The following is a 27,064-nucleotide window of genomic DNA, read 5'->3' on the forward strand; positions in this document are numbered from 1 at the left end:
CCATTCACTCACACATACACACACATACACATAAACTCTTCATTCTGAAAATAATTTTATTATTTTACAGTTGTTCAGGAAACTTCCCAGGATGTTGTGACCAAGATTTAATCACCACAGTAGATTTAGAGCAGATCAGTCAGCCCACCGGTCTTCTCTCTTCTTTAGGGAGAGACTAGGCAGTGAACATATCACGTATACAATGAGAAAATAACCAACTGGTAGGATGGGGAGGGGAGGGGAGGGGAGGCAGGGAATAGGCACAAATGGAATTCTATCCTGGCTGTCCTTCTCAGGTCTATCTATATTTAATTTTGTCTTCTCTATATTCTCCTTCCACTGCCACAGAGGGTAGAGACAATGGGGCTGAGAAACTGTAATAACTGTCACTAACAGCAAAGTAGCTTAGTACTTCAAGAGGTCAGGAGTTGCAGTGTGGCGTTAGACCAGTCAAGTCAGACTCCTGACTGACAGTCAATGCCTAATACTGGCTCCCAGTAGCCCCTGGGCACTGTCTCAGGGCCCACATTCCAGGAATATCCAGATATTCCTGGAATGACAAGAATTGGAACCCTGCTGTCCATAGACACTTCTCCCTGCCCTTTGGTGAAAGGAAAGACTTGGGCCACTTAATACCTTAGCATACATGTGATCAAGGGTAAAAGCAAAGGGATTCTATCCTTATAGTCTAGGACCTGAAATTCTCCCTCCAATTATATCTGAAATTGGCAGGGAAGAAGATGCTGTCCTCCCATGTGATCTAATAGCTAAAACCCCTAGGGAGTTCCTTTAGCTCTCACCACCCTATTCTGCAAGATACCTAAATCAGACGTCCTATGAGGTGACATGTTCATTTCTCTGAACTCTGTTTATGGCAGAGCCACCTTCTCCCTGAAACAGGAGAAAATACAGGCAAACGAGGCAAAGAAAGTTATCAATCAAAATGATACTGAACTTCAGATTATTAGGTTTATTGAAACCATCCTCTTGACTTGGCTGAAAGACATTGCTCAGTATCTTTTACAGGACCACAAAAGATCAGGGTCCTGCAAAATCTCAACAAATATCAGGCTCAACAAACCAAATGTGATTCTCAGATTAAGCAGAAGTGTTCAGGCTCAGGGCAGTAGAAGAAAGCAGACTTGCCAGTCCCTGCAGCTCCAACCTGTCCTTGTATCCACCTCTGTTTTTGCAGGCACTTTCCGTGAAGAGTTGGAGAGAAGACCTGTAAATGGGAAGACTGTTCCACTGGAATTGATGTTCTGATGTTAGAGGTGAGAGAATTCCAAGTTCTGAAGGGAGTGGTCCAAAGAGTAACAACTAAGTCTATAGATGGCCCGTAAAACACAGAATGAGCAGGACATGAATCATTAGAAAGTAGATGGCTGCTAGAAGTGGCACTCGGGTCCGTGAATGACAGAGTGAACGCAGGACTCGCTTCCATCCAACGCCACTCCGGGTCTGAAAGAAAAAAGTCAGAGAGTTTTCACCCTATAGGGCTATGTTGCTTTCCCTCCTAGTAGTCTTGCACTTAAGCAAAGCTGACCCAACCACTGTAGAAAGGGGTATTCTGAGAGGAAAGTTGCCTCAGAGTCAACAACTTGGCAAATTCCACCAGGTTCTTCTAATCTTCCAAACCCTTCCAGCCTTAGACTCATCAGCTGCTCAGTGGCTGGACTTCCACATTCCTTCTCCTCAGCTCCTTGCCCCCAATATAGCCAGCCCTGTCAGATAACAGAACACCCTCTCTTTATCCTTCTTCCTTCTTACCCTTCGACAACTGTTGCTTGTAAGATCTATTAACAGTGCCTGCTCCTGAGTGCCACAGGAGCCAATGATAGGAGTCCGGGAAGAATCCCATTCACTGTGCTCTAACCTGAGTTGAGAAAAAAAAGAGGCATAGCATTGGTTCATAGCATGAGAGGCTGATGAGGCCCAGTCTTCCCAGTCATCCTGCCACACAATGCAGCACAGGAGGAGACTTGCAGCAAAAGCTGCTCCCACAAACCCAACCCCATGCAAGGGGGGTACCAGTAGATATGTTTCCTTCAGCAGCAGCAAAATGTGACAATAACTATCAGGAATTGACTGCCTACTTACTATGTATCAGGCTCTAGGCTGGGTGCTTTACATACATTTAATCCTCAGGTTTTGAGGTTGGTCTTATTATCTTCAAAGTGCTAAGGCTTACAGAGGTTAAATTATTTGCCCATGGCGGCACAGCCAGTAAGCGGCAGAGCCAGAATTCAATACCCAGCTTTGTCTTTCAAGCCTCACGTTCTTTTTTCCACCACACCACACCTGACTTGGAGACACTCATTACATTTTTTCCTTTTATTAAAGGCTAATAGGCAAAAGCATCCAAGGAAGATTTCTGTGGGGTTTTAAAAATTAAATTGAACTAAAAAAAATTAAATTGAATTGGCAGTCTCTACTGCCTTCTGGCTCAGTTTTTGCTGATTTACTGATTTGCTTATTTAATACTGGAACTTCTCCATTTAATGAAGAAGCTGCCATTACTCACTCAATGGTTATGTCAAACGAACAAAGGAGCTGCATGTAACAGAGAAACTGAGCATGCACAGCCTAGCTCCTTCTTTCCTGCTTCCCTCCTGAGAGACAGGCTGACTAAAAAATACACCTCTGTGTCTATTCCTCCATGTGATAAGCTTTTCAGAAGCAGCTTTAGTCTGGAACAGCATGGTCTGTTACTATGGAGGTCAGTCTGTCAACATAGGCTATGCTGAGGAAGGATGAGAAGTTTGTAGGTATTGATGAGGAAGATGGTACTGACTGCCTTTAAACTGGAAGGCCACTGAGTTCCACCTGCTCTTTAGAGTACATGTGAGATTCTAACATTACAATGGCAGTACCTGGACTAGGCAGGCAGCCCTTAATTAGCTACCCCAACTTCCATTCTGCATCAGAGCTAAAGAGGGAATTGTGGCTTGAATTCATACGGCTTGCACAGGCTCAAGGGTCATCATCCCACACATGCAGTCTCAGTTGGTTTGGGACAGGTTAGTTACACAAGAGGGAGATCAACCTCCCCACTGGCCAGGTTTCACTGGTCTAAACAATTCAATAGCAAGTAGAAGAGAAACAGTCATTAGGGCACAGGCCTGAAAATGCTCGGCAGAGATGGCAAGACACCACACAAGGCATTTAAGCAAAGCTGGCCCACCCTCAAAGCTGCATATAAAAGCCTGAATAGATGATGGAAATTAAGAAGTTGTGAAAATGTTGGATTGGAAAGAAAGGTATCTCAAGTAACACCTGCTCAATGGGGCTGTCACCTCTGCCACATAAACTTTACAAGAATGCATTAATATCAGAAATGTCATTCTCTGAGGAAAGTGATCATATACATAGGTGGCTTTCTCCCAAAATATAATAAAAGTGCCTGCTTTTAACGATATTTTCCATGGAAAGGGACTTCCAGCAGCAAAATACTTGTAGCAACTCTCTATCCTGTCATGCATAGTGATTCTTTTGATGAGAATAAGGAACTAGGGATGTGTAGCTCTGCCCTTCCAAATTACACTTGGAGCAAACTGCTCATAGGAAGCACAGTTCACTCTGTTACTCCAATGCTTTTGTTTGGCAAGAGCAGGATTTTCTGTGAAGGAGGTCTACCTTGGCCCAACATTGTCTGTGACTGGGAGGGGAAGTTCAGGGTTAGGAAGTGCATTTGCCAACAAATAAAAAGCTACATTCTTTTAACATCATTTATAAAGCAGTCTTTTAATCTCTCAATCTTTTAATCTTTGAAAAAAGATTTCCATGGATTCAGATCTCAGGTAGAAAATGAGGTTGTCACTTATTTGGTCCTCTAGAGAACCCAACACCTACCTCATATAGTTATGGTTAGGATGAAATAAAATATCTTTCAATAATGGTAGATATCATTATTATTCTCTAAGAACAACTGTTTTAGAAAACACTGACTCTCCTATACTCCAAAAGTACAGCGTTCTTGGGTGACCACAATGTCGGTAAACTCATTGCAGCAACTAACTCAAAATGAGAAAAAGATCTTAAGAAATCCTAAGTCTGGCAGGAAATATATATGAGTATGATCAGAAAGGATCGGAAGGGAACAGAGGCTATCTCCCTCAGCCTTTACCGTCTGATCTGCTCCTCGGCCACCGAGAGAGCATTCTCAGCAGCGACTCTTTGGTCTCGTTCTTCTTCCAGCAGTTTCCTTAATTCATTCACTTCCTGTCTGGTGTTGCATAGCTGCTGCTGAGCTTCAGAAAAGCTTTAGGATGAGAGGAAAACAAAAAGCATCATCAGATGCAGAAAACAGTTGCTAATACAAGGGATTCAAAGTCTTCATAAGGTTGTAAAGCAAGAAAATTTATATAAGCTTGTCTGAAAACGATATTTTAAAAGCAAAGCTGTAGAGGGGTTAAATGAAGCTGCAGAAAATACCTAAAGAAATTTCAGGAACTGATTAGCTTTCATTTTACTATCATAGAGTAGTTGTTAGTGGTGTGTGTGTGTTGGTGTTGCTCTTTTTGTTTTACAAACTTTTCACACACAAATGTTAGTTATTATTGTTACTATTTGATCCTCACATCACTTCTGTGAGGCTAATAAAATAAGACATATTAAATCCATATAAAGGACTCCAGTTAAATCTAGATTACTGCCCAATTTCTGGACTCTGGTGTATGCTCCAGGGTTGAGAGAGCCACTCCCCTACCTTTGCTGCGGTTCCCTTAGTTCCTCAGGGTCACTCTTTCTGTGAACTCCATTCTTTTCCTGGGGAGCTCCTGGAGCAACATCTATATTTAGTGGCCCCTGGAAGAAGAATAAGCTTAGTAATTCAGTGACGAAAGCTCTTAAGAAAGTGTACTCGAGCAGAATGAGAGCTTGTTTACAGAGGACTATCCCCGCTTATAATGCTCAAGTCCAAATTTAGAAGTGAGAAGCTTCTGCTCTAGCAGATTACTCACCTACATAAAACTCTTGTCTTGATTAGATTTTTCTCCCAGATTCTCATTCTTGAATTTCTCCTCTTAAAAGTTAAGTCTGGGCCGGGCGCTGTGGCTCAAGCCTGTAATCCCAGCACTTTGGGAGGCCAAGGCGGGTGGATCACAAGATCAGGAGTTCAAGACCAGCCTGGCCAAGATGGTGAAACCCTGTCTCCACTAAAAATACAAAAAATTAGCTGGGTGTGGTGGCAGGCGCCTGTAATCCCAGCAACTCAGGAGGCTGAGGCAGAGAATTGCTTGAACCCAGGAGGTGGAGGTTGCAGTGAGCCGAGATCGTGCTACTGCATTCCAGCCTGGGCGACAGAGCGAGACTCTGTCTCAAAAAAAAAAAAAAAAAAAAAAAAAAAAGTTAAGTCTGCTGTGGATGCTTATGGCTTTTCCAGATGCCACTTTGATCCTTCCCTTGCTTGCCTAGCCCCTCCCAACTCCCTTCTCCTCCTCCGTATCCTATATGTCTCCATACTAATTCTCAGTCTCCTCCAACTTCAACGCTGCACTCCTCTCCCTGGCTGTCAACAGTGCTGCCTGTTTTGTTTCTCAGGTCCAAAGTTTCCCACAATTTTCTTATTACTTAAAGCAAAATCAACACTTTCTCTGTGTCAGAGTACCAAAGTCTCAGTCATCACTGTTTCCTACTCATGTTTTGATTTCTCTCCCACCATCTCACTGATCTTTTTTCTTCTAATTGCTTCACTGTAATTTTTCTCAGACCTTATTCCCATCTCAATTAACTCTTTCTTCTCTCCCACTTTCTTCCCTGACCCCTAATTACATTAACTTCTTCCATACTGCTCTTTAGTGCTTCACCACTTGCACTAAATTTCATCACACTTCTCCCAGTCTCTCACCTTCTCCTTACTCACCGCCTGCAGCTCTTGAACCTGCTTCTCCAAGACTGCACAGTGATTTAAAAGGTCACCATAGTGCTGCTGGTTCTCACGAAGACTCTGACTGGTATCGCAGAGCTGAATGGAAAGGGTGTTTTTCTCTTCCAGTAGCTGAGAGAACTGAAAGAGAGGTGAGGATAAGCACCATCCTGCAGTACTATAAGCAGTGCTTAGGTGAACTGTTCTGAGTTTTTAGGATCTAATTTTCCTATGGAAGACCTTTGTTTCAGCAACAGCAACAATAGCACTTTGTGTGCCTTCAAAGTTGGAAAAAGCATAATTTTTTTTGACCAAGACAGAAAACAATTCTGGAGGAGTAACAGAAAGGTTTTTTCGTTTTGTTTTGTTTTTTTAAATGGTGCCCAGTATATTAACTGAAAAACCATGAAGCAGAAATCCATAAGCAATCTAATTAGATAGGCTATTCTGGGTACATAAGAGGGAAAAGGCAGTACCTCAGGGTCAAAGTTCATGCTACTAACAAATGACTATAATCTCTAGAACTCAATATGGCTGGAGAGAGCTGTCACCCCAAAATCTGTGCAATAATATTACTAGGCAGATTCCTCAATGCCATAAAGAGTTATAAGTTACTGAGAGAATAGAATAAAAAATTATAATATGTGGTAGACGGGAGAAACAGAATAAATCCCAACATGTATATGTATATGTCAGAAACTGTGTTGAGAGCATAGATTCTCCCAGATAGAAACATTCCAGTCCCTTAAAGCAGGACTCTCCTCTACTGCATGACTAACAGGTCATCGTTCAGTCTTCCCTTGAACGTGTTCAGTGTCAGGGCACCCACTACCTGACAAAGCAACCCAAACCATTTAAAAAACTGAAAATTCGTTTTTATATGGAATGAAAACTTTACCTATTGTAGCTTCTACCCATTGATTTGAATTTGGTACTCTGGAACTATAATTCTCTCACTTGCAGGCTGTCAAGTTTTAAGTTTTAGCTGTGATTAGCCTCCAGGTACATTAATAACCACAGAGATGTCTCTCCAAGTTATCTACTGTAGGACCATGTACATTATATGAGAGGAACCCAGTATACCAGTTGCATGTTCAGTTTTTTCTTGATGATTCTTTTTTGTAAGTTTTTGTGAAAAACAGTTGAAACAAACAATGTTTTAGAGGAGAGGCGACAGTTTTCTAGAGACAACTGTGAGAAAGGGCATTTGATGCATATAGAAAATTAGAACGAGATAATCCATACATACTTGTAAAAGTGCTCTGTTAGCTGAAAATTGCTCTTCAGATGTAGGGTTGTTTTTTGTGTTTGTCATTCGGAAGAGCAATGTTAGCTTACAAGGTACTTTCACCAGTATCATCTTATTTGAGAGGGGTAGAGAAAGGATTTCTGTTCTTGTTTACAAATGGCTAGTAGATGTCAAACCAGGACTCAAGTGTGGTTCTTGATTCCAAGTCTAGACTCTATCTACTATCTGATGGTGTCCAATCTGACAGTCTAGCAAGGAAAGTTAAGAAAATTATAGGTTTTTTTGGGGGCGGGGTGTGGGAGGAGGTGGGAATAGGAAAGGATGTAAATATTTGGGAAGTGATACTAATTTGAAGAGAGTTAACTGGGTACAATGACAACTATTGGATTCTGAGACAGGGAACAACATATTCTTCCTTTAACCTAAGAGGAAGTTAATTTTCTTGGCCACAATGAACAGTCCAAACCATACCAAAAACAAAAACATAGGTCCTTCTAGTTTAGGGGTTGGCAAACTATGATCCAGGGCCTGCTGCCCTTTTATCGTAAATAAGATTTTACTGGAACACAACCAGCCCAATTGATTCTATATTGTCTAGGCTGCTTTTGTGTTACAACTGCAAAGATGAGTAGTTGTTAACAAAGACCGTACAGTCAACAAACCTAAAATATTGTCTGAGCCTGAAGGAAAAGTTTGCCGACCTCTCCTCTAGCTTATAAGCTACTATATTTCACTGTATCTATACCTGTAAAAATGAAATAGGAGGGAACAATTTAGACTACATTATGTCACTAATCATCCATCTCATGTTTTTAAGTTTCTAGCACATTCTTACATTACATACAAACATCCAAACAGCTGGTAGAAATGCAGTCATCCCTTTTTATCTATGGGGTATTGGTTTCAGGACCACCCCTGGACTCCCAACTCCCAGTATACCAAAATTCGAGGACGCTCAAATCCCTTATATATAATGGCAGGGTATTCGCATATAACTTGTACACAACCTCCCATATACTTAAAATGTTTTTTAATTCATGCATAATAGATGTACATAGTTTCAGGATACAAGCTATAATGTAATATATTCATATAATTTGTTAAGATCAAATCAGTGTATCTGGAATATCCATCACCTTAAGTATTTGTCTTTCCTTTATGCTAGAAGCATTTAAGTTCTTCTCTTCTAGCTATTTTGAAATATACAATAGATTGTGGTAAACTATAATCACCTATTGATTTACCTAACACTAGGTCTTATTTCTTCTATCAAACCATGTATTTGTACCCATTAATCAACTTCTCTTCATTCCTTCCTCTCCTTTATCCTTCCTAGCCTTTAGTAACTACCAATGCACTCTCTATCTTCATGAGATTCACTTTTTTTTGCTCCCACATGAGTGAGAATGTGATATTTGTCTTTCTGTTCTTGGCTATTTCACTTAACATAATGTCCTCCAGTTTCATCTATGTTGCCACAAATGACAGAATTTCATACCTCTTTATAGCTGAATAATATTCCTTTGTGTACATATACCACATTCTTTATCTATTCATCTGTTGATGGGTACTTAGGTTGATTCTGTTTTGTTTTTTATGAATAGTGCTCCAATAAACATGGGAGTACAGATGTCTTTTTCATATATTGATTTCCTTTCTTTTAGATATGTGGGTTGCTGGATCATATGGTAGTTCTATTTTTAGCTTTTTGAGATACCTCCATACTGTTCTCCACAGTGGCTGTACTAACTTACATTGCTAGCAGTGTATGGGAGTTCCCCCTTTCTCTACATCCTTGCCAGCATCTGTTACTGCCTGTCTTTTTGATAAAAGCCATTTCAGCAGAGGTGAGATGACATCTCACTATAGCTTTGATTTACAATTCTCTGATGATTAGTGATGCTGAGTATTTTTTTTTATATCTGTTGGCCATTTGTATGTCTTCTTTTGAGAAATGTCTATTCAGATCTTTTGCCCATTTTTAAATTGAGTTATTTGTTTTCTTGCTATTTAATTGTTTGAGTCCTTTATATATTCTGGTTATTAATCCCTTGTTATATGGGTAGTTTGCAAATGTTTTCTCTCATTCTGTGGATTGTCTCTTCACTCTGTTGATTGCTTCCTTTGCTATACAGAAGCCTTTTACTTGCTATAATCCCATTTGTCTATTTTTGCCTTGGTTGCCTGTACTCTTCAGGACTTACACAAAAAAAGCCTTGGCCAGATCCATGTCCTGAAGCATTTCCACAAGTTTTGCTCTAGTAGTTTCATAGTTTCGGATCTTAGAATTAAGTCTTTAATCCATTTTGATTTGATTTTTGTATGATGAGAGATAGGAGTCTAGTTTTATTTTTCTGCATATAGATATCCAGTTTTCCCAGCACTATTTATTGGAGAGATTGTCCTTTCTCCATCATATGTTCTTGGTGCCTTTGTCAAAGACAAGTTGCCCCTAAATGCCTGGCTTTATACCTGGGTTTTTAATTGTTTCATTGGTGGTCTGTGTGTCTGTTTTATGCCAGTATCATGCTCATTAAACAGGTAGTGTGATGCTTCCAGCTTTGTTTTGTGTTTTTTTGTTTGTTTGTTTTTTGAGACAGAGTCTCGCTCTGTCACCAAGGCTGGAGTGCAGTGGCGTGATCTCAGCTCACTGTAACCTCCACCTCCCGGGTTCAAGCAATTCTCTGCCTCAGCCACCCGACTAGCTGGGATTACAGGCCCCCGCCATCACGCCCAGCTAATTTTTGTATTTTTAGTAGAGACGCAGTTTCACCATGTTGGCCAGGCTGGTCTCGAACTCCTGACCTCAGGTGATCCACTCACCTCGGCTTCCCAAAGTGCTGGGATTACAGGCGTGAGCCACCACACTCGGCCCAGTTTTCCTCTTTTTAATCAAGATTTTTGTGGTTACATACACATTAAATTTTTTTTTCCATTTTTGTGAAGAATGTCATTGGTATTTTGATAGGGATTGCATTTAATCTGTAGATTGCTTTGTGTAGTACTGTCATTTTAATGATATTAATTCTTCTAATCCATGAGCATGAAATATCTTTCCTTTTTTAGTGTCCTCTTCAATTTCTTTCACAGTGTTTTATAAATCTTTCATTTCTTTGGTTAAATTGATTCCTAAGTATTTTAAATTCTTTGTAGCTATTATAAATGGGATTGCTATCTATCTATCTGTCTATCGATCTATCTATCATCTATTTATTTTTGAAACACAGTCTCACTCTGTCACCTAGGCTGGAGTGCAGTGGTGCGATCTTGGCTCACTGCAACCTCCACCTCCCAGGTTCAAGTGATTCACATGCCTCAGCCACCCGAGTAGCTGGGATTACAGGCGTGCACCACCATGCCTGGCTAATTTTTGTATTTTTAGTACAGAAGGGATTTTGCCATGTTGGCCAGACTGGTCTCAAACTCCTGGCCTCAAGTGATCCGCCCACCTTGGCCTCCCAAAGTGCAAGGATTACAGGCATGAGCCACCATGGCTGACTGGGATTGCTTTCTTGATTTCTTTTCCAGATTGTTTGCTGTTGGCATATATAAATGCTACTGATTTTTGCCTCTTAATTTTGTCTCCTGCAACTTTACTGAATTCATTTATCAGTTCTAACAGTTTTTTGGTGGATTCTTTTAGGTTTTTCTAAGTATAAGGTCATATCATCGCAAAAAAGGCTAATTTGACCTCTTCCTTTCCAATCTGGATGCGCTTTATTTTTATTTTTTATTTTGCCTAATTGCTCTAGCCAGGGTGTCTGGTAATATATTGAATAACAGTGGTGAAAGTAGGCATCCTTGTCTTATTCCGGATCTTAGAGGAAAGGCCTTCAATTTTTCCCTGTTCAGTACAATGTTACCTGTGGCCTCCCATATACTTTAAATAATCTCTAGATTACTTATAATACCTAATACAATACAAATGCTATATAAATAGTTGTTATACTGTATTTTTAAAATTCATGCTTTTTCCAAAATATTTTCAATCTACAGTTAGTTACATCTGTGAATGCAGAAACCACCAATATGAAGGGCAAACTATAAATATAAAACCTGAACATCTGAAGAAAGAATTAGGGCAGTGGCTTAGAGAAGAACAATCTATGCTGACAGCCCATCTACTACAATCTCATTCTGGGGCCCAAGAAGCAATTCTCCTATTTAGCTGGGACTCATTCAGAGTGAGACTAAGCTCATGAAGGAATATGTATATCCTCAGTATCTAGCATACAGCCAGGCTCATGAAAGACAAATAATAGTTATTAGTTTAATGACTGAATAAGGCTAGGAATGAGGTGCCTTTCTTACAGTTGAGTTCTTTTTTTTTTTACTTTTTTTTTTTTTTTATTATACTTTAGGTTTTAGGGTACATGTGCACAATGTGCAGATTTGTTACATATGTATCCATGTGCCATGTTGATTTCCTGCACCCATTAACTCATCATTTAGCATTGGGTATATCTCCTAATGCTGTCCCTCCCCCCTCCCCCGACCCCACAACAGTCCCTGGAGTGTGATGTTCCCCTTCCTGTGTCCATGAGTTCTCATTGTTCAATTCCCACCTATGAGTGAGAACATGCGGTGTTTGGTTTTTTGTCCTTGCAATAGTTTACTGAGAATGATGTTTTCCAATTTCATCCATGTCCCTACAAAGGACACGAACTCATCATTTTTTATGGCTGCATAGTATTCCATGGTGTATATGTGCCACATTTTCTTAATCCAGTCTATTGTTGTTGGACATTTGGGTTGGTTCCAAGTCTTTGCTATTGTGAATAGTGCCGCAGTAAACATACGTGTGCATGTGTCTTTATAGCAGCATGATTTATAGTCCTTTGGGTATATACCCAGTAATGGGATGGCTGGGTCAAATGGTATTTCTAGTTCTAGATCCCTGAGGAATCGCCACACTGACTTACAGTTGAGTTCTAAAGGAAAAACTGCTTCTCACTCAGAACGACAGTGACCTACCTATGCAGTGTTTCTCACACTTTAAGTGCAATTACATATCTCAATAAAGGTGTTAAAAAACACAACTTTATGACTTAGAACCCAGTATATAAATATATACAATTAAAACTAAAGTTTGTCAAAGACAGACATATTCTTTATTATATATTACATACATGTTTTTACCTCATTTCTTTTTTTTTGCAAAAACACCAACTGCACTGTTTGTAATAGCCCCAAACTGGAGAAGCCCAAATGTCCTTCAACAGAATAGAGATTGTGGTATATGCCTAAAATGCAATACTACACAGCATGAGAGTGGAAAAATGACACTATATGCAACGACATGGATGAATCTCACAAAATAAATGAAGCAATACAAAAGAGAAGGTATGACTCCATTTATATGTAGTTCTAAGTGGGTAGGAGTGAACAGAAGACACAAGGGACTTCTGGAGTTCTGGTATGTTCTGATTCTAGATCTGGGTGCTGATGATATGGGTATCTTTGTGAAAATATATCATGCTGTACTTATGATTTGTTTACTTTTCTGTATGTTTTACTTCAATAAAACATTAAAATTTGTTTTAGTTGTTACCCACCAAAATGATTTCATCATTTATTAATGGTCCTGAATTTCAGTTTAAAACACTGTCCTAGACAGACAAATGCCCAATGTGATTCAGAGTCTAATGTTTGCAGAGTAAATGTAACAGGGCTGAGATGGGGGTTAGTTTACAGAAAAAAGAGACAGGCTAGAGCTGTAAAGGGTGGAACTTCTGGAAATAGCTGATTCGCTGGAAGGGGAACTCCATGGGAGCTGCTCTGGAGTCCCTTTGAAAACTCCCAGACAAATCTACCAATAAAGCGTCTGCAGTTTAACTAATTCAGTTGGGCCTGCAGACTTTAAAAACTGCAAATGTCTCCTCCAAGTTAATAGTGTAGTCTCTGATACTTCAGTGTCAATTAGTTGAATTTAACTACATTTAATAAGTACCTACTATATATGCAGGCACTGTGCTTTTCCACATGCATGATCACGTTTATCTCAGACTGACTTCCTCCTAACACCTCAGGCAAGTTACTTACTACTCCAGGGCCTTTTTCCTCATCTGTGAAAACAGTCTAGCGATCTTTATCATTTTTGGAACACAGACCCCTTGGTCAACTGATGAGTTCTTGTGATGAAAAGCTTACACACACACACACACACTAGTGTGCATACAATTTTTGGGCATTCTTGGCTCTCCTCAAAGCTAATCTCTGGACTTCTGATTCTGACTGATCTCTAAATATCTTGTAGTTCTATCATACACTACTTAGCTGAGTTCCTCTCAAGAGGGCAGAACCAGGGCAGGTGCCACTAAAGAGTATTTTGAATAGTCAGTGAGCAACAGGAGGACAATTCTTAAGAGGGTGGGGTAGGGAGTAGCCTCAGCATTACTACAAGTGATACAGGTCAGGGGGAAGGCTTCCTAACGTAGTTGGCTTCTTTACTCTTACTGTCTGGATTTATCCAGTCATTCCCAAGGACTCACCAAGGGCAAAGAACAAGAAATGGCCCTGTGTTCAGTGCTTTGGAATAAGCACCCAGGTTCTGAGAAAGGTGAAACTTCTGTACCCTAAGATATGCTACAGCTGGGACTCTATGCTTCTACTTGCCTTCTTGTTCCAGTCATGGAAAAAAGAAACTGAATTCCAGTCTAACAAGAAACACTTACCTTGCTGTTCAGTTGCTGAATTCTTAATTCCTTTTGGTGAATTTCCTTTAAGCTGTCATTGAGCTGGGTCCTGAGAAGTTCTGTCTCATAAACCAGATTTTGTGACCCATCTGGGGAAGCTGATGTCTCTGGGGATGCCTGCCAGGACACAAACATTGATGAGATTCTCTCCTAAGATTGCGCATGCTTAATTCCTTCCCTCTAGAAATCCTGTCCGCCCCATAGAAGTCATAAGGTGGCTTATGGGCACTTAATAGTGGCAGATGGACACTTAATTTGTAGGAAGCTGATGCTTTCTGGGTAGTGACTTAAAAAAAAAAAAAACCTTGCAATCATCATCATTTGTTTAAAAATTTATCTCTGAGTAACAATCAGCATTGAAATTACTCACCTGTCTTTGGTATTGCACTTTGAGAGGCTGAGTCTGGGAGGAAGAAGACCTCAATTCCCTTATAAGATTCTGCAGATGACTGAGCTGCTGATCTTTATCTGAGATAGCCATAAGGTACTGTTCCTTCATTCTCCTCTCATGTATTTCCCAGGAACTCTTCTCCATTCTAGAAAATACATGACACAATCACAGGTAAAAATATACTTGTAACTGGGCATGGTGGCTCGCACCTGTAACCTCAGCACTTTGCTTATCTTCAGTTACTCAAATCTGGAAGGTAAAGAAAGAAAGGCTAATAAAAAGGTGGAAAGAGAGAAAATGTGGGGAAAAAACAGAAATTTTTTTTCTCTATCTCCTTTTCTCTTCCCTAAGGGTCAATTATAGAAGGAAATAAGGAAAATAAATATCCTTTTAGATTGCCACTAGAGGAAATTTAAAGAAGAAAGGCTGCAGGAAATAAGCCTTTAGAGCTTTGCAGCTCTTTTTAGGTTTACACTAGTAGCTGAACACTTTAATATTTCTGTAGTTCTAGGTGATGTGGAGATAATATGAGAGGCATGAAGAGATGCTCTGATATGCTACCAATCACCTTTGGAGGGCCCTAAATTCAAGTGCATCTGAAGGACACAGAAAGCACCTAAACTTTTGATGTTAAATTAAGATTCTAACAGAATAAAGCTGGGGTGCTATTCCCTGAAGAAAAATGGAGGTTAAAATGGAGCAATTTATCTTTTCTCTTGAGATTCAATTTCAAAAGAAGAAACAAATTTATATTTCTAGAGAGCAAAACTCAGTTCTTTTGCCTTTTTCTTTTTACTTGCTCTGCAATCATCATCATTTGTTTAAAGAAAAAATTTGTTCTTGTATTATCTGGGGAAGCTGCCAACTCCATGCAATGAGCTTGATAAATGTTCACGTACAATCAAGTCCATAAAGATGTTAAATATGAAAATCTTTTAGATGTAATTTTACTCCATAAAGTTTAAATCATTAAATTCTAAAAAGCATTTTGCTATATCAATGTTGCTTAAGGTTTGAAATCTCCTGCGTCTGAACATTAAGAACTCTCTTAGAGATGTTATGATATTTATACTATACTGACAGTTGTCATTCTAATGGCCCCTTGTAAGCTGGATAGAAATTGAGACTCCAACTCATATTTTCTGTATTCATTTGCCTCTTGTCCTCTAGCATTGGTGAGACAAAGCAGGTGCTGCTTGATCAGCAGCAATGTCCAACATGGTAATTCTCCTTTTAATATCAAATCTTGAAAGCTTTTTGAATATTTTTTTTTTGAAACAGGGTCTCACTCTGTTGCCCAGGCTAGAGTGCAGTGGCATGATGTTGGCTCACTGCAACCTCCACCTCCCGGGTTCAAGCAATTCTCCTGCCTCAGTCTCCCAAGCAGCTGGGATTACAGGCGCCCGCCACCATGCCCAGCTAATTTTTGTATTTTTGGTAGAGATGGCCAGGCTGGTCTCGAACTCCTGACCTCAGATGATCTACCTGCCTTGGCCTCCCAAAGTGCTAGGACTATAGGTGTGAGCCACAGCACCCGGCCAAGTTTGAATTTATTAAGGCAGCATGAACCATCTTAAGTTAAACAGTAACAACCTCCCAAAAATGAGGCTGCAACAACTAGACCTGTTTTTATACACTAAGTGTTTAATCTTGGGATTAAATTTGTTAGAAAAACTGAATTAAAAAAAAATCAGAATTATAGCTCCTATCTTAATTTCTTCTGCCATGATAGCATTATTATTGTTCTGTTCCTTAAAAAGAAAAAAGCTATGATTTCTGGTTCTAGACAAGATAAAAAAGACACATTTCTCCTTATTCCGCCAACTAAGGCTGAGCATCCCTAATCAGAAAATCAGAAATACTTCAAAATCCAAAACTTTTTGAGCACTGACATGACACTCAAAGGAAATGCTCATTAGATAATGCAAATATTCCAAAATCCAAAAAAATCCGCAATCCAAAACACTTCCAATCCCAAGCATTTCAGATAAGGAATACTTAACCTGCATAGATAAAACCCTTGGGCCTTATAAATAAAAACAAACATAAGAAAATTTAGAAAGATGGTGGCAAACCAGCTAGGGATTCCCAGACTTGAGGAATGACATGGTGGCAAGTTCCTCGGTTTACCATTTGTATTCTGCGTATCCCAAACTGGATACTGGAGAATTCCATGACCCGGAAACACCAGTGAGTACCAAGTTTACTCAGTCTTGCCAAAGGACTAGGAAGGGACAGTCTAGCTAGACAGAGACATTAATGATAATAACCACCATACTCCAGGCAAACAACACAGAAAAAACACAGTATCTCACCACTCCCATTAACAAAGACCTGGTAGATAAGCTAGGTACATTCTTGGCTGGTGATAACAAGGTACACCTCACCCTCCTTACTGGAGTAGTGTCAGAAAAGGCCAAGTATGGAGCTTGGACTCTTATGATCACCTAGTGCTAAGAAGATGCCTCTCTCCGACTGCCCCTCCTCCCCCCACTCCCACTGTGCTATCAGTGGAGGCAACATGTGGGGCCTGGACATCCCCCTCCACCGTAACAAGGTTAATAAGGCACTATTTCTTGTCCCTGCAGAGGTGGTATCAGAAGAGATCAAGTGGGGAATCTGGACTTTGAGTACTACCCAGTGGTAACAAGATGCCCCTCTTCAACCATTCCCCATAGTGTCAGTGGAGGCTAAGCGGATAGCCTGGATTTTCACCACCACCTGGTGAAATATTCCAAAATCCAAAAAAATCCGCAATCCAAAACACTTCCAATCCCAAGCATTTCAGATAAGGAATACTTAACCTGCATAGATAAAACCCTTGGGCCTTATAAATAAAAACAAACATAAGAAAATTTAGAAAGATGGTGGCAAACCAGCTAGGGATTCCCAGACTTGAGGAATGCCCCTCTCCATTCCTTCCAGCACAGTATCACTGGAGGCCATGTGGGAAGCATGGACTTCCACTTCCTCCTGGCAGTATCAGGGCATCCCTTCCTTTTAGGGGTATCAACGAAAGTTGAATGGGGTGCCTGGAGTTCACCATCCACCTAGTGTCTTCCTTCCCCTGCTGGTGTGGTATCAGTGAAGCCTGCTAACACAGAAGATTCAAATAAGACGGAAAGTCTTATAATCTCCAAAATGTCCAGAATATAACTAAAAATCACTCATCATACCAAGAACCAGGAAAACCACAACTTGATTAAGAAAAGGAAATCAACAGATTATAACACTGAGGTGACACAGATATTAGAATTATATGACAAGGATTTTACAGCAGCCATCATAGAAATGCTTAAACAAGTGATTACTAACATACCGGAAAAAGTATAGAAAGCTTCAGCAAAGAAATAGAAGATATAAAGAAGAACTGAATGGAAATTTTAGAACTGAAAAATACAACATCCAAAATAAAAAGTTAACTCACTGGATGCCATAGCAGAATGGAGGTAGGAAGCAGAGAACTTGAAAATCAAATAGAAAATACCAAATCTGAATGATAAAGAGAAAACAATCAATAAATTGGATTTCATCAAAATTAAAAAGACCCTGTTGAGGGAGATGAAAAGATAAGCTGCAAATTGAGGAAAAATATTTGCAAACCACAAATCAAACACAGAACACATACCTATAATATATAAAGAATGCTTAAAACTTTTTTTTTTTATTATACTTTAGGTTTTAGGGTACATGTGCACAATGTGCAGGTTTGTTACATATGTATCCATGTGCCATGTTGGTTTGCTGCACCCATTAACTCGTCATTTAGCATTAGGTATATCTCCTAATGCTGTCCCTCCCCCCTCCCCCCACCCCACAACAGTCCCTGGAGTGTGATGTTCCCCTTCCCGTGTCCATGAGTTCTCATTGTTCAATTCCCACCTATGAGTGAGAACATGCGGTGTTTGGTTTTTTGTCCTTGCGACAGTTTACTGAGAATGATGGTTTCCAGTTCCATCCATGTCCCTACAAAGGACATTAACTCATCATTTTTTATGGCTGCATAGTATTCCATGGTGTATATGTGCCACATTTTCTTAATCCAGTCTATCATTGTTGGACATTGGGATTGGTTCCAAGTCTTTGCTATTGTGAATAGTGCTGCAATAAACATACGTGTGCATGTGTCTTTATAACAGCATGATTCATAGTCCTTTGGGTATATACCCAGTAATGGGATGGCTGGGTCAAATGGTATTTCTAGTTCTAGATCCCTGAGGAATTGCCACACTGACTTCCACAATGGTTGAACTAGTTTACAGTCCCACCAACAGTGTAAAAGGGTTCCTATTTCTCCACATCCTCTCCAACACCTGTTGTTTCCTGACTTTTTAATGATGGCCATTCTGACTGGTGTGAGATGGTATCTCATTGTGGTTTTGATTTGCATTTCTCTGATGACCAGTGATGATGAGCATTTTTTCATGTGTTTTTTGGCTGCATAAATGTCTTCTTTTGAGAAGTGTCTGTTCATGTCCTTCGCCCACTTTTTGATGGGATTGTTTGTTTTTTTCTTGTAAATTTGTTTGAGTTCATTGTAGATTCTGGATATTAGCCCTTTGTCAGATGAGTAGGTTGCGAAAATTTTCTCCCATTTTGTAGGTTGCCTGTTCACTCTGATGGTAGTTTCTTTTGCTGTGCAGAAACTCTTTAGTTTAATTAGATCCCATTTGTCAGTTTTGGCTTTTGTTGCCATTGCTTTTGGTGTTTTAGACATGAAGTCCTTGCCTATGCCTATGTCCTGAATGGTATTGCCTAGGTTTTCTTCTAGGGTTTTTATGGTTTTAGGTCTAACATGTAAGTCTTTAATCCATCTTGAATTAATTTTTGTATAAGGTGTAAGGAAGGGATCCAGTTTCAGCTTTCTACATATGGCTAGCCAGTTTTCCCAGCACCATTTATTAAATAGGGAATCCTTTCCCCATTGCTTGTTTTTGTCAGGTTTGTCAAAGATCAGATAGTTGTAGATATGCGGCATTATTTCTGAGTCCTCTGTTCTGTTCCATTGATCTATGTCTCTGTTGTGGTACCAGTACCATGCTGTTTTGGTTACTGTAGCCTTGTAGTATAGTTTGAAGTCAGGTAGCGTGATGCCTCCAGCTTTGTTCTTTTGGCTTAGGATTGACTTGGCGATGCAGGCTCTTTTTTGATTCCATATGAACTTTAAAGTAGTTTTTTCCAATTCTGTGAAGAAAGTCATTGGTAGCTTGATGGGGATGGCATTGAATCTATAAATTACCTTGGGCAATATGGCCATTTTCATGATATAGATTCTTCCAACCCACGAGCATGGAATGTTCTTCCATTTGTTTGTATCCTCTTTTATTTCATTGAGCAGTGGTTTGTAGTTCTCCTTGAGGAGGTCCTTCACGTCCCTTGTAAGTTGGATTCCTAGGTATTTTATTCTCTTTGAAGCAATTGTGAATGGGAGTTCACTCATGATTTGGCTCTCTGTTTGTCTGTGATTGATGTACAAGAATGCTTGTGATTTTTGTACATTGATTTTGTATCCTGAGACTTTGCTGAAGTTGCTAATCAGCTTAAGGAGATTTTGGGCTGAGACGATGGGGTTTTCTAGATATACAATCATGTCATCTGCAAACAGGGACAATTTGACTTCCTCTTTACCTAATTGAATACCCGTTATTTCCTTCTCCTGCCTGATTGCCCTGGCCAGAACTTCCAACACTATGTTGAATAGGAGTGGTGAGAGAGGGCATCCCTGTCTTGTGCCAGTTTTCAGAGGGAATGCTTCCAGTTTTTGCCCATTCAGTATGATATTGGCTGTCTGTGGGTTTGTCACAGATAGCTCTTATTATTTTGAGATATGTCCCATCAATACCTAATTTATTGAGAGTTTTTAGCAGGAAGGTTGTTGAATTTTGTCTAAGGCCTTTTCTGCATCTATTGAGATAATCATGTGGTTTTTGTCTTTGGTTCTGTTTATATGCTGGATTACATTTATTGATTTGCGTATGTTGAAACAGCCTTGCATCCCAGGGATGAAGCCCACTTGTTCATGGTGGATAAGCTTTTTGATGTGCTGCTGGATTTGGTTTGCCAGTATTTTATTGAGGATTTTTGCATCAATGTTCATCAAGGATATTGGTCTGAAATTCTCTTTTTTGGTTGTGTCTCTACCAGGCTTTGGTATCAGGACGATGCTGGCCTCATAAAATGTTTTAGGGAGGATTCCCTCTTTTTCTATCGATTGGAATATTTTCAGAAGGAATGGTACCAGTTCCTCCTTGTACCTCTGGTAGAATTCGGCTGTGAATCCATCAGGTCCTGGACTCTTTTTGGTTGGTAAGCTATTGACTATTGCCACAATTTCAGAGCCTGTTATTGGTCTATTCAGAGATTCAACTTCTTCCTGGTTTAGTCTTGGGAGGGTGTATTTGTCAAGGAATTTATCCATTTCTTCTACATTTTCTAGTTTATTTGCGTAGAGGTGTTTGTAGTATTCTCTGATGGTAGATTGTATTTCTGTGGGATCAGTTGTGATATCCCCTTTTTCATTTTTTATTGCATCTATTTGATTCTTCTCTCTTTTCTTCTTTATTAGTCTTGCTAGTGGTCTATCAATTTTGTTGATCTTTTCAAAAAACCAGCTCCTGGATTCATTAATTTTTTGAAAGGTTTTTTGTGTCTCTATTTCCTTCAGTTCTGCTCTGATTTTAGTTATTTCTAGCCTTCTGCTAGCTTTTGAATGTGTTTGCTCTTGCTTTTCTAGTTCTTTTAATGGTGATGTTAGGGTGTCAATTTTGGATCTTTCCTGCTTTCTCTTGTGAGCATTTAGTGCTATAAATTTCCCTCTGCACACTGCTTTGAACGTGTCCCAGAGATTCTGGTATATTGTGTCTTTGTTCTCGTTGGTTTCAAAGAACATCTTTATTTCTGCCTTCATTTCGTTATGTACCCAGGAGTCATTCAGGAGCAGGTTGTTCAGTTTCCATGTAGTTGAGCGGTTTTGAGTGAGTTTCTTAACCCTCATTTCTAGTTTGATTGCACTGTGGTCTGGGAGACAGTTTGTTATAATTTCTGTTCTTTTACATTTGCTGAGGAGAGCTTTACTTCCAACTATGTGGTCAATTTTGGAATAGGTGTGGTGTGGTGCTGAAAAAAATGTATATTCTGTTGATTTGGGGTGGAGAGCTCTGTAGATGTCTATTAGGTCCACTTTGTGCAGAGCTGAGTTCAATTCCTGGATATCCTTGTTTACTTTCTGTCTCGTTGATCTGTCTAATGTTGACAGTGGGGTGTTAAAATCTCCCATTATTATTGTGTGGGAGTTTAAGTCCCTTTGTAGGTCACTCAGGACTTGCTTTATGAATCTGGGTGCTCCTGTGTTGGGTGCATATATATTTAGGATAGTTAGGTCTTCTTGTTGAATTGATCCCTTTACCATTATGTAATGGCCTTCTTTGTCTCTTTTGATCTTTGTTGGTTTAAAGTCTATTTTATCAGAGACTAGGATTGCAACCCCTGCCTTTTTTTGTTTTCCATTTGCTTGATAGATCTTCCTCCATCCCTTTATTTTGAGTCTATGTGTGTCTCTGCACGTGAGATGGGTTTCCTGAATACAGCACACTGATGGGTCTTGACTCCTTATCCAATTTGCCAGTCTGTGTCTTTTAATTGGGGCATTTAGCCCATTTACATTTAAAGTTAATATTGTTATGGGTGAATTTGATCCTGTCATTATGATGTTAGTTGGTTATTTTGCTCGTTAGTTGATGCGGTTTCTTCCTAGCCTCGATGGTCTTTACAATTTGGCATGTTTTTGCAGTGGTTGGTACCGGTTGTTCCTTTCCATGTTTAGTGCTTCCTTCAGGAGCTCTTTTAGGGCAGGCCTGGTGGTGACAAAATCACTCAGCGTTTGCTTGTCTGTAAAGTGTTTTATTTCTTCTTCACTTATGAAGCTTAGTTTGGCTGGATATGAAATTCTGGGTTGAAAATTCTTTTCTTTAAGAATGTTGAATATTGGCCCCCACTCTCTTCTGGCTTGTAGAGTTTCTGCCGAGAGATCAGCTGTTAGTCTGATGGGCTTCCCTTTGTGGGTAACCCGACCTTTCTCTCTGGCCGCCCTTAACATTTTTTCCTTCATTTCAACTTTGGTGAACCTGACAATTATGTGTCTTGGAGTTGCTCATCTCGAGGAGTATCTTTGTGGCGTTCTCTGTATTTCCTGAATCTGAATGTTGGCCTGCCTTGCTAGATTGAGGAAGTTTTCCTGGATAATATCTTGCAGAGTGTTTTCCAACTTGGTTCCATTCTCCCCATCACTTTCAGGTACACCAATCAGACGTAGGTTTGGTCTTTTCACATAGTCCCATATTTCTTGGAGGCTTTGTTCGTTTCTTTTTTTTTTTTTTTTTTTTTTTATATTTATATATATTATTTCTTTTTTTTTTCTTTTTTTTTTTTTTTTTTTTTTTAAATTTTTATTTTTTTTTATTTTTTTTTATTTTTTTTTTTATTATACTTTAGGGTTTTAGGGTACATGTGCACAATGTGCAGGTTTGTTACATATGTATCCATGTGCCATGTTGATTTCCTGCACCCATTAATTCGTCATTTAGCATTAGGTGTATCTCCTAATGCTGTCCCTCCCCCCTCCCCCCACCCCACAACAGTCCCCGGAGTGTGATGTTCCCCTTCCTGTGTCCATGAGTTCTCATTGTTCAATTCCCACCTATGAGTGAGAACATGCGGTGTTTGGTTTTTTGTCCTTGCGATAGTTTACTGAGAATGATGTTTTCCAGTTTCATCCATGTCCCTACAAAGGACACGAACTCATCATTTTTTATGGCTGCATAGTATTCCATGGTGTATATGTGCCACATTTTCTTAATCCAGTCTATCGTTGTTGGACATTTGGGTTGGTTCCAACTCTTTGCTATTGTGAATAGTGCCGCAATAAACATACGTGTGCATGTGTCTTTATAGCAGCATGATTTATAGTCCTTTGGGTATATACCCAGTAATGGGATGGCTGGGTCAAATGGTATTTCTAGTTCGAGATCCCTGAGGAATCGCCACACTGACTTCCACAATGGTTGAACTAGTTTACAGTCCCACCAACAGTGTAAAAGTGTTCCTATTTCTCCACATCCTCTCCAGCACCTGTTGTTTCCTGATTTTTTAATGATGGCCATTCTAACTGGTGTGAGATGGTATCTCACTGTGGTTTTGATTTGCATTTCTCTGATGGCCAGTGATGAGGAGCATTTCTTCATGTGTTTTTTGGCTGCATAAATGTCTTCTTTTGAGAAGTGTCTGTTCATGTCCTCTGCCCACTTTTTGATGGGGTTGTTTGTTTTTTTCTTGTAAATTTGTTTGAGTTCATTGTAGATTCTGGATATTAGCCCTTTGTCAGATGAGTAGGTTGCAAAAATTTTCTCCCATTGTGTAGGTTGCCTGTTCACTCTGATGATAGTTTCTTTTGCTGTGCAGAAGCTCTTTAGTTTAATGAGATCCCATTTGTCGATTTTGGCTTTTGTTGCCATTGCTTTTGGTGTTTTAGACATGAAGTCCTTGCCCACGCCTATGTCCTGAATGGTATTGCCTAGGTTTTCTTGTAGGATTTTAATGGTTTTAGGTCTAACATATAAGTCTTTAATCCATCTTGAATTAATTTTTGTATAAGGTGTAAGGAAGGGATCCAGTTTCAGCTTTCTACATATGGCTAGCCAGTTTTCCCAGCACCATTTATTAAATAGGGAATCCTTTCCCCATTTCTTGTTTTTGTCAGGTTTGTCAAAGATCAGATAGTTGTAGCTATGCGGCATCATTTCTGAGGGCTCTGTTCTGTTCCATTGATCTATGTCTCTGTTGTGGTACCAGTACCATGCTGTTTTGGTTACTGTAGCCTTGTAGTATAGTTTAAAGTCAGGTAGCGTGATGCCTCCAGCTTTGTTCTTTTGGCTTAGGATTGACTTGGCGATGCAGGCTCTTTTTTGATTCCATATGAACTTTAAAGTAGTTTTTTCCAATTCTGTGAAGAAAGTCATTGGTAGCTTGATGGGGATGGCATTGAATCTATAAATTACCTTGGGCGGTATGGCCATTTTCACGATATTGATTCTTCCAACCCATGAGCATGGAATGTTCTTCCATTTGTTTGTATCCTCTTTTATTTCATTGAGCAGTGGTTTGTAGTTCTCCTTGAAGAGGTCCTTCACATCCTTTGTAAGTTGGATTCCTAGGTATTTTATTCTCTTTGAAGCAATTGTGAATGGGAGTTCACTCATGATTTGGCTCTCTGTTTGTCTGTTATTGGTGTACAAGAATGCTTGTGATTTTTGTACATTAATTTTGTATCCTGAGACTTTGCTGAAGTTGCTAATCAGCTTAAGGAGATTTTGGGCTGAGACAATGGGGTTTTCTAGATATACAATCATGTCATCTGCAAACAGGGACAATTTGACTTCCTCTTTTCCTAATTGAATACCCTTTATTTCCTTCTCCTGCCTGATTGCTCTGGCCAGAACTTCCAGCACTATGTTGAATAGTAGCGGTGAGAGAGGGCATCCCTGTCTTGTGCCAGTTTTCAGAGGGAATGCTTCCAGTTTTTGCCCATTCAGTATGATATTGGCTGTGGGTTTGTTGTAGATAGCTCTTATTATTTTGAGATACGTCCCATCAATACCTAATTTATTGAGAGTTTTTAGCATGAAGGGTTGTTGAATTTTGTCAAAGGCCTTTTCTGCATCTATTGAGATAATCATGTGGTTTTTGTCTTTGGTTCTGTTTATATGCTGGATTACATTTATTGATTTGCGTATGTTGAACCAGCCTTGCATCCCAGGGATGAAGCCCACTTGATCATGGTGGATAAGCTTTTTGATGTGCTGCTGGATTCGGTTTGCCAGTATTTTATTGAGGATTTTTGCATCAATGTTCATCAAGGATATTGGTCTGAAATTCTCTTTTTTGGTTATGTCTCTGCCAGGTTTTGGTATCAGGACGATGCTGGCTTCGTAAAATGTGTTAGGGAGGATTCCCTCTTTTTCTATCGATTGGAATAGTTTCAGAAGGAATGGTACCAGTTCCTCCTTGTACCTCTGGTAGAATTCAGCTGTGAATCCATCAGGTCCTGGACTCTTTTTGGTTGGTAAGCTATTGATTATTGCCACAATTTCAGAACCTGTTATTGGTCTATTCAGAGATTCAACTTCTTCCTGGTTTAGTCTTGGGAGGGTGTATTTGTCGAGGAATTTATCCATTTCTTCCAGATTTTCTAGTTTATTTGCATAGAGGTGTTTGTAGTATTCTCTGATGGTAGATTGTATTTCTGTGGGATCGGTGGTGATATCCCCTTTTTCGTTTTTTATTGCATCTATTTGATTCTTCTCTCTTTTCTTCTTTATTAGTCTTGCTAGCGGTCCATCAATTTTGTTGATCTTTTCAAAAAACCAGCTCCTAGATTCATTAATTTTTTGAAGGGTTTTTTGTGTCTCTATTTCCTTCAGTTCTGCTCTGATTTTAGTTATTTCTAGCCTTCTGCTAGCTTTTGAATGTGTTTGCTCTTGCTTTTCTAGTTCTTTTAATTGTGATGTTAGGGTGTCAATTTTGGATCTTTCCTGCTTTCTCTTGTGGGCATTTAGTGCTATAAATTTCCCTCTACACACTGCTTTGAACGTGTCCCAGAGATTCTGGTATGTTGTGTCTTTGTTCTCGTTGGTTTCAAAGAACATCTTTATTTCTGCCTTCATTTCATTATGTACCCAATAGTCATTCAGGAGCAGGTTGTTCAGTTTCCATGTAGTTGAGCGGTTTTGACTGAGTTTCTTAATCCTGAGTTCTAGTTTGATTGCACTGTGGTCTGAGAGACAGTTTGTTATAATCTCTGTTCTTTTACATTTATTGAGAAGAGCTTTACTTCCAACTATGTGGTCAATTTTGGAATAGGTGTGGTGTGGTGCTGAAAAAAATGTATATTCTGTTGATTTGGGGTGGAGAGTTCTGTAGATGTCTATTAGGTCCACTTTATGTAGAGCTGAGTTCAATTCCTGGATATCCTTGTTAACTTTCTGTCTCGTTGATCTGTCTAATGCTGACAGTGGGGTGTTAAAATCTCCCATTATTATTGTGTGGGAGTTTAAGTCCCTTTGTAGGTCACTGAGGACTTGCTTTATGAATCTGGGTGCTCCTGTGTTGGGTGCATATATATTTAGGATAGTTAGCTCTTCTTGTTGAATTGATCCCTTTACCATTATGTAATGGCCTTCTTTGTCTCTTTTGATCTTTGTTGGTTTAAAGTCTATTTTATCAGAGACTAGGATTGCAACCCCTGCCTTTTTTTGTTTTCCAGTTGCTTGATAGATCTTCCTCCATCCCTTTATTTTGAGTCTATGTGTGTCTCTGCACGTGAGATGGGTTTCCTGAATACAGCACACTGATGGGTCCTGACTCCTTATCCAGTTTGCCAGTCTGTGTCTTTTGATTGGAGCATTTAGCCCATTTACATTTAACGTGAATATTGTTATGTGTGAATCTGATCCTGTCATTATGATGTTAGTTGGTTATTTTGCTCGTTAGTTGCTATAGTTTCTTCCTAGCCTCGATGGTCTTTACAATTTGGCATGTTTTTGCAGGGGCTGGTACCGGTTGTTCCTTTCCATGTTTAGTGCTTCCTTCAGGAGCTCTTTTAGGGCAGGCCTGGTGGTGACAAAATCTCTCAGCGTTTGCTTGTCTGTAAAGTATTTTATTTCTCCTTCACTTACGAAGCTTAGTTTGGCGGGATAGGAAATTCTGGGTTGAAAATTCTTTTCTTTAAGAATGTTGAATATCGGCCCCCACTCTCTTCTGGCTTGTAGAGTTTCTGCTGAGAGATCAGCTGTTAGTCTGATGGGCTTCCC

At 39.6% G+C, this 27,064-nt stretch overlaps 1 protein-coding gene across 19 annotated transcripts in view; it reads right to left on the reverse strand.

Moving 5' to 3' along the window:
- Positions 1 to 950: 950 nt before the first annotated feature.
- The window catches only part of GOLGB1 (golgin B1), a 97,962-nt gene continuing 71,848 nt past the window's right edge, over positions 951 to 27,064 (reverse strand). For 15 of the 19 annotated variants that reach the window (XM_055259030.2, XM_055259034.2, XM_055259033.2 and 12 more), the window contains 7 exons: positions 14,181 to 14,346; positions 13,790 to 13,927; positions 5,849 to 6,007; positions 4,709 to 4,806; positions 4,127 to 4,261; positions 1,771 to 1,876; positions 951 to 1,461 (listed from right to left, as the gene is read on the reverse strand). In XM_055259030.2, coding sequence (XP_055115005.1) covers positions 1,327 to 1,461; positions 1,771 to 1,876; positions 4,127 to 4,261; positions 4,709 to 4,806; positions 5,849 to 6,007; positions 13,790 to 13,927; positions 14,181 to 14,346 — 937 coding nt within the window. In that variant the 3' untranslated portion in view covers positions 951 to 1,326. The remainder of the gene's footprint in view (positions 1,462 to 1,770; positions 1,877 to 4,126; positions 4,262 to 4,708; positions 4,807 to 5,848; positions 6,008 to 13,789; positions 13,928 to 14,180; positions 14,347 to 27,064) is intronic. The other 4 variants (XM_063630135.1, XM_055259035.2, XM_055259032.2 and 1 more) reach the window with 1 other exon arrangement.

The sequence above is a fragment of the Symphalangus syndactylus genome, chromosome 21 (genome assembly GCF_028878055.3).
Source record: "Symphalangus syndactylus isolate Jambi chromosome 21, NHGRI_mSymSyn1-v2.1_pri, whole genome shotgun sequence".
In the NCBI taxonomy this organism is placed as follows: Eukaryota; Metazoa; Chordata; class Mammalia; order Primates; family Hylobatidae; genus Symphalangus; species Symphalangus syndactylus.